The following is a 7,478-nucleotide window of genomic DNA, read 5'->3' on the forward strand; positions in this document are numbered from 1 at the left end:
AGATCTGACTTCTCCGGGAGCTGCTGGCAGCCTCTGCTGTGCCATTATTCTGCTGACACAAGTCCCAGGCACAGCCCAGCACTGAGCTGCAGGTGGTTATGCCATGTTCTCCTCAAGGAGGAAGGGAATGGTCCCAGCAGCCCTGTCCCTGCCCTTCACTGCACATAGCCCCTGATCCCCAAGCTCCCGCTGCCCACTCTTCTTGCCTCCCTGTGTTGCTGTTGCAGAGCTGCTTCTGCCTCGTACTGGTTTCTCCCTCCTGGAGGTGGCCAAAAGTCAGGCTCTAGGCACCTCTGGTGTGCAAATACGTGAGGGCCCCTAGGCAGGGCAGGCACAGGCTGCTGAGCCATCCCAAGTTCCTGGGGTGTGTGCAGGTGCCAGGGGAGACCTGCAGGCATAGGTAGCAGTGGGGGCTTCTGGCCATGCTTGAGCAGCACCTGCTTGGGGTAAGGGCAGTATCCTGTACATGAACAGTGCTGCAGGGCTCAGCTCTGCTCAGACTATATCCCTGGCACCAGCAGAGCCCTGCTCAGCTCTGTGGCCGTTAACCTTCACAGGGGCCCAAGACAAGGCCGTTTATTAGTGCTCTGGCAGAGACAGAAGTGCTGGCCATGGTCATAGAGAGTTCCAGCAATGGGGAAGTGAGAGCCCAAACTGCTGAGGTACCAGGGCTCCTCGGGTGCCTGCTGCAGCTTGGACATGGTCAAGGACCAACAATTGCATCCGTGTGATCTGTGTGATCAAACCTGACTAGGCTGTGCTGCCTGTGAGCCTTATTCTAGCACATCTCCTCTGTGCTGCTCACAGGGATACCACCCCTGGGACCCTTGCCCATTGTCCTCTGTGTGGGACATGGCTGGACTCAGTGGCTCAGTTGTGCAGGGAGACAGAGGCCTGGGAAGGAGGGAAGGCATTGAGATGGGGCTGAGACCGGGGGTGTGAGCCCAGGCAAGGGAGCAGCAGAGTAAGGAGGAAGAAATGCAGGTGTTAGGGCTGGGGAAAGCCCCAAATGGCTGGAGATAGTGGGGCTGCTGGAGATCATCTCCTCCCACCCTGCTCCATGCTGGGGCAGCTGCTGCAGGCTGACCAGAGCCTGCCCAGGCAGACTGTGAAGGTCACCAAGTATGGAGACTTCACAGCTATTTGGGACACGTGTTCCAACGTTTGATCAGCCTTGCAGCAAAAAAGAGCGTTTTGCTCTATTGAACAGTGTTCAACAAAAACGTTCAGTGGGCTGGAACAGCTCTCCTACGAAGAATGGCTGCGAGAGCTGAGCCTGGAGAAGAGAAGGCTCTGGGGCAACCTCCTGTAGCCTGTCAGTGCTTAAAGGGGACTCATAAGAAAGATGGAGAAAGGCTTTTTACAAGGACTTGTAGTGCTTTGACAAGGAGAAAGGGTTTAAAACAGAAAGAGAGTGGATTTAGGTTAGCTAAGAAGAAGAAATTCCTCACTCAGAGGTGATGAAGCACCATAACAGGTTGCCCATAGGAGTATTGAATGCTTGCTTCCTGGGAGAGGCCAAAGCAGTAATCCCATGGATAAGTGATGTTCTGAGGCTTTCACCACCTTCAGGGCTCCTGCTGACCCTGGTGGCCTCCTCTGCCACACATCACCTTTGCTGTCTGCACTGTTTGGAGGGTCCTGCCAGCCCCAGTCCTGGCCAGACACTGCCACCCACTAAAACCCAGCATGCCCAGGGAGAGCTTTGTGTGTCTGAGGGGTAAAACAGGGCAGTGCTGCAGGCGGCGGTTCAATACACGTTTGGATGTCGTACTGAGGGACGTGGTTTAGTGGGAAATATTGTTAATAAGTGGATGGCTGGACTGGATGGTCTTAGAGATCTTGTCCAACCCCGGTGATTCTGTGATTCTGTCCATGACCCACTCCCCGCCATGCCCATCCAGTCCAGCTCTCCCGGGCGCTTTGGTGCTGCAGCAGCTGTGCCCATTGTGGGGCTGCTGTGGGCCCGGGCGCTGCCACGTGTCCCCGCTGCAAGGCCTGGCCAACCCCGCCGTGCCACAAGGCGAGGGCTGGGCCAGGAGAGGGCAGGGAGGTGTGGGGACAGGCGTAGGACACGGCTGGGAGCACAGGGAGGGATTTGCATGGGGGGCGTGCTGCAGAAGGACGCGGGTATAAAAGGGCATCGAGGTCCACAGCACAGCCCCATCGGCGTGGGGACGCAGCTGCTGGGATCGCGCCATGGCCTGGGCTCCTCTCCTCCTGGCGGTGCTCGCCCACAGCTCAGGTACTCGCTGCGCCTGCTTGGGGACTTTGGGCACGGGGCTCTGTCGCACTGCTGCGTGGGGAGGGCTGTGTGTGTCGGGCAGTCACTGATCCCTGTTTTCTTTCCTCTCTCCTCTCCCTCTCCAGGTTCCCTGGTGCAGGCAGCACTGACTCAGCCGGCCTCAATGTCAGCAAACCCAGGAGAAACTGTCAAGATCACCTGCTCCGGGAGTAGCTACAACTATGGCTGGTACCAGCAGAAGGCACCTGGCAGTGCCCCTGTCACTGTGATCTATGCTAACACCAACAGACCCTCGAACATCCCTGCACGATTCTCCGGTTCCAAATCCGGCTCCACGGGCACATTAACCATCACTGGGGTCCAAGCCGAGGACGAGGCCATCTATTTCTGTGGGAGCTACGACAGCAGTACTACTGCTGCACGGTGACACAAAGCAATGGGGAAATGATACAAAAACCTCATGTCACTGCAAGGAGCAGCTGGTGGTTTTTGCTGTCTCTATCTTACAGGTCCCACCTCCATCCCGGCCCTATGCTGCAGGGCCCAGGTCTCCCTATGCTCCCAGGCTGCACCCCATGCCTCCCTGCCATCCTACATCCACCATTTGTAGTGTCCCCTGAATGCCCCCGGGGCAACAGCTCCTCACCTCCTCCTGTTCCCACTCGGACCACCTGCCCAGCCCCTGCTGGAGGGCCACCTCCACTCAGTTGGTACATCAGCACAGCACCACTTCTCTTACACAGATCCCTCTGAATTGAAGAGCTGAACTTCTAAGTACCTTTAGTGTCCTCCCCTAAAATGAAACCAAAACCCCATAAAAGTCTCAGTAATACCCAGAAACTGTTCATTAATAGTGTGTGGCATCAGCTTCAGCCATATATTTTGCATAGACAGTTTCAATGAATTTGTGTCACTTGCAGCAATCACTTGCACCTAAGCCTTCCCAGAGGCAAACCGAACCTTTGAAACAGAAAGTACTTCCAACCACAAAATCTTTGATGCATCATCCATTTTCTAGTGACTCAGGAGGTTCACCAACTTTCCCTCTTTCTATAACCACTTACACAAACCACAGCATTTGCATATTTTTGAGTTCACTTTCAAGCCAGTACCTTGGCTTTGGCAGCTCTGGTTGGGCAGCAACATCCTCTTCATGCTTTCTTTTCCTCTCTTGAGGAGGATGTGGGCAGCAGTGACAAGGCACTGGTGCACCAGTGGGATAAAGCTGGGCGCAGTGATCTGGAAGGATAGCATCAACAAGAGAAAGGCCATCAAAACAGACAGGCCTGAACTGGAGGGGCTGCAGTAAATTGGCCAAAAAGCAAGCACATTATTTAGTGGGTGCCTGTGTCAGGTTGACATGACTTCAGCCAAGACCAATGATGGCACAGCTGCTGGATGTCCCTTGGGAGAGATAATGAGGATGCACAAACACCACGACCCACAGCAGGCAGCAGGGCTTAGCCACACATGTATCTGGGCATGGGCTGCCACTTGGGCTGCTTCTGCATGGCTGTGTGTCACTGCAGGTATTTCCCTGGTGGGACCTCAGGAATTGACTGATCGTCCTGAGGAAGTTGCTCTGTGTTCGCTTACAGTCTTCCCTGGCAGCAAGAGGGACCCCAGGCTCTTCCCAGTCTTCGTTTTTTTGATTGGTATTGTTTTCTTTTTCCACTTTGGCTGCGGCAGTATGTCCTTGGTCTGCCTAGCCACACTGAAATGTTTCCTGATTGGAAGAAAGAAGGTTGTATGGTCTGTCCTGAATTGCAGAAAGAAGGTTGTGTGGTCTGACCTGAACTGCAGAAAGAGGGTTGTGTGGTCTGATGCTCTGTGCTGCTTGCAGTACTGCTCTGACCCTTTGAAATCTGCAGAGTCCCTGCTGATCATGTCCTTGGTACTGAACATCCTTGTTCACCTTGTCAGAAGGCGGCTGGGGGGTTGGAGGCAGCACTGTGTGGCACCAGGATTCCCCAGGGTGCCTCTTGCCTGCAGCACCTGGGCGCTCTGCATGGCTGCCAGAGGGGCACGCCCCCTGTACCAGCCCCCAGCTGTGTTCATTCCATCACCTTCATCCTACTGAGTCCAGCCCATCGTCTCCCTTCTGCTTTGTCCATCAGGACACTTCCATCCCATCACTTCTGACCCATCCCCTCACCCTGCCACCTCCACAGGACCCAGGACTGCCCCTTCTGCGGACTGGGAGGTTTTTGCATTGCTCTGTATCACTGTGTGGTATATTCGGGGCCGGGACCCTCCTGACCGTCCTAGGTGAGTCGCTGACCTCGTCTCGGTCTTTCCTCCCCCGTGGTGAAATTGTGACATTTTGTTGATTTTTGTCGATTTGGGTTTTTTTTCCCGGACTTGGCGCCAGGCTGGGGTCTGCCGCCAGCGCAGGGACGGGCACTCAGCGCGGCAGCCTGGGATGAGACTTGTCCCTGCCAACCCAGAAGGCTCTGGTGTGCGCTGTGGAGGACTTAGGGTTATTTTGTCAATTGAAAGTTCTTAAAATTTGGGCAGAAGATGTGCCTGAGGTCTGTCTGAGGTCTGTCTGAGGTCTGTCTGAGGTCTGTCTCTGCCGCACAATTTCAGAAATTGTGTTTAAGTTGATAAGAAGACAGTTTTTGTCTTTGTCCAGAAATCAGTTGTAAGTTGTTAGACTTTCCCTCTTAGTCCTAAGGACTAAGTCCTTGTTAGACTTTCCCTCTTAGTCCTAAGGACTAAATCTTGCTGGGGACCCTGTTGGCTCCAGTGTCATGGGGAGCCCATTGAAACAGTGTCCTAGGGAGCTGAAATTCAATTTTTCAGAGGTTTCAAGCACAGTCTTCAAGTAAGTGCTGTCAAAAAACAAAGGTTATTCTGCTGAAAAAGTTGACAGGAAGATTTTGTAATTTTTTTTGTATGTATATGTATATATATATATATAGAGAGAGAGAAATGTGTTTTTTTGATTTTCAGAAGAAATTGTCAAAAAAAAACAACCTGAACAACATTTCTCAGGACATATGTCCAAGAGAAGTGTAGTTAAACAGAACTTCAGCATAAATTCTTTAATGGCAGTTCTCCCCATTTTATGGCGTAGATACAAATGAATGTATATATATAGATATAGACATAGATTTGTCTATAGTTCATTTGATGTACAGCCTAAGAATGAGTAAATCTTGCCTTCCTCGTGGCAATTTTTCATTGTACTTCTTCTGAGACGTCTGAATGTGCCTTGAGGCAGAAATAGCCAGAAAATTGAGTGCTTTTCCTTTGAAATTTTAATTAAAATTAAAAAAAATAGCCTCGCAGCAGGAAGCAGCAGCTTCCTGGCAGATAACCAGAGCTCCAGAGCTCAGTCAGGTCCACCCAAACACATACGGTTGAAATTTTGTGTGTATATATATATGTATACAAAAGAAAATGCTTATTTATATAAAATGTATTTTATATATGTAGTATAGATATGTATATATGTAGCCTATTGTGTGCTTATAGATTATTAATTTTAATAGATATTATATATCAATTAATTAATGCTTATTAATTTTATAGATATAATGTATATTATATAATACATATAATCATATATTATACAATATACATTATATCTATAAAATTATATATACGTATATTATATTTATTTATTATAGATATAATATATTGTATACATTATATAAATATATAAATATATCTGTAGACAGATCTACAATATAAAATGTATATATGCATGTATATATATGCATATATTTTTATATAATGTGTATATATATACACACGTGTATAGCATACATGGAAATAGATGTGGATGGGTGGATGTGTTTGTTTCACAGACGTACACATGTGTATGTACACACACACACATACATCCCTGCACTCACATGCGGCCGCTCTGCCTCTCTCTTGCAGGCCAGCCCAAGGTGGCCCCCACCATCACACTCTTCCCACCGTCCAAGGAGGAGCTGGAGAAGAACAAGGCCACCCTGGTGTGCCTATTGAATGACTATTACCCCAGCCCGATCACTGTGGAATGGTTGGTCGATGGCAGCACCCGCAACGGCGAGACCACGGCACCGCAGCGGCAGAGCAACAACCAGTACATGGCCAGCAGCTACCTGTCACTGACCAGCAGTGAGTGGTCAAGCCACGAGACCTACACCTGCCGGGTCACATACGAGGGCACCCCTATTGTGAAGACCCTGAAGAGGTCCGAGTGCTCTTAGCCCCACTGGGGATGCGGTGTGAGGACGGTGGTTCCTCGCCCTCCCTGTCCCTCAGGGCCGCTGCCAGTGGCAGCAGCCCCCATTTCTCACTCAGATGTCCTCCACCATGCCCCCACCACCCACCTCTGTCACCTCCTCTTGCCCCTGCTCCTCCAGATGTCACATCAATAAATATGACGCTGAACTAGTGCTGACTCTGCATCCATGTCTCTGTGTCCTTTTGCGTGCTGTCTGCGTCTCACAGAGTGGGTTTGGCCCCAGTATGGGGAAGGGCTGGGGGGCACACACACACACACACTGGTAGTGCTGGGGGGTCCTTGGCTCACCACTGGAGCTACTGGTGTACTCCCCTGGCACCAACATCTAAGGCAGGGTGCTTAGGGGCAATTTTAGGGCAGTCTATGGTCTATGCTGGCACTGAGCACTTGGCTGTGGCCGTGCTATCCTCATCTTTCACCCACTACAGTCTGGGCACCAGCTCCCTTGCAGAAAATCACTGTATGTTGGGATCATGGTCAGTTCTGGTTCTGTTCCCTTGCGTTCAGACACCCTGGTGTCTCCTGGGTGGCATGTCAGTGAACAGTCCTTTTGTGCCCTGTGCCTGCAGCAGCTGACCCTCCACGCACCACATACCTTGTGTGCACCCCATCTCTGTCCCTATCCCTGTCCCTGCTCCCCAGGGAAGTTTTGCAGTGGCCCCTGTAGGGCAGCTCTGGGCACAACCCCCAGCAGCCACCAAGCAGAAAACACTGCTGTGCACAACTTGTCAGCTGTGTGTCCTCCTTGCTGAGAAGGATCTGCCTTTGCTGAGTCCATCTGTCTTGTCCCCCTCAATCTCCATCAATGCTGCCCACCTTAACACTTCCACCCATCTATTCCATCTACACCAACATCTCTGTTCATCCCACCCACCCAAACACATCTATCCATCACAACACCTCCATCCAGGCTGCACGCTCCTGCACCTCCAACCGTTCCATCTGCACCACCATGCTGATCTGCTGTAGCCACACCAACACAGCCATCCA

General features: G+C 51.3%; 1 protein-coding gene across 3 annotated transcripts; it reads left to right on the forward strand.

Annotated features, from left to right (window-relative positions):
• Positions 1–2,142: 2,142 nt before the first annotated feature.
• LOC136050221 (immunoglobulin lambda-1 light chain-like) lies at positions 2,143–6,651 on the forward strand. 3 transcript variants are annotated; one of them, XM_065738945.1, is made up of 4 exons: positions 2,143–2,245; positions 2,371–2,661; positions 4,472–4,513; positions 6,137–6,651. In XM_065738945.1, the coding sequence occupies exons 1-4, from the start codon at positions 2,200–2,202 to the stop codon at positions 6,448–6,450; spliced, it is 693 nt and encodes a 230-aa protein (XP_065595017.1). In that variant the 5' UTR covers positions 2,143–2,199; the 3' UTR covers positions 6,451–6,651. The 3 variants fall into 3 exon arrangements, with proteins under 3 accessions (XP_065595017.1, XP_065595018.1, XP_065595020.1); XM_065738946.1 differs by having other exon boundaries at positions 2,371–2,658; XM_065738948.1 differs by having other exon boundaries at positions 2,371–2,655.
• The last annotated feature ends 827 nt before the right edge of the window (positions 6,652–7,478 follow it).

The sequence above is a fragment of the Cyrtonyx montezumae genome, unplaced genomic scaffold (genome assembly GCF_038088225.1).
Source record: "Cyrtonyx montezumae isolate F1298 unplaced genomic scaffold, pur_monq_1.0 scaffold_23, whole genome shotgun sequence".
In the NCBI taxonomy this organism is placed as follows: Eukaryota; Metazoa; Chordata; class Aves; order Galliformes; family Odontophoridae; genus Cyrtonyx; species Cyrtonyx montezumae.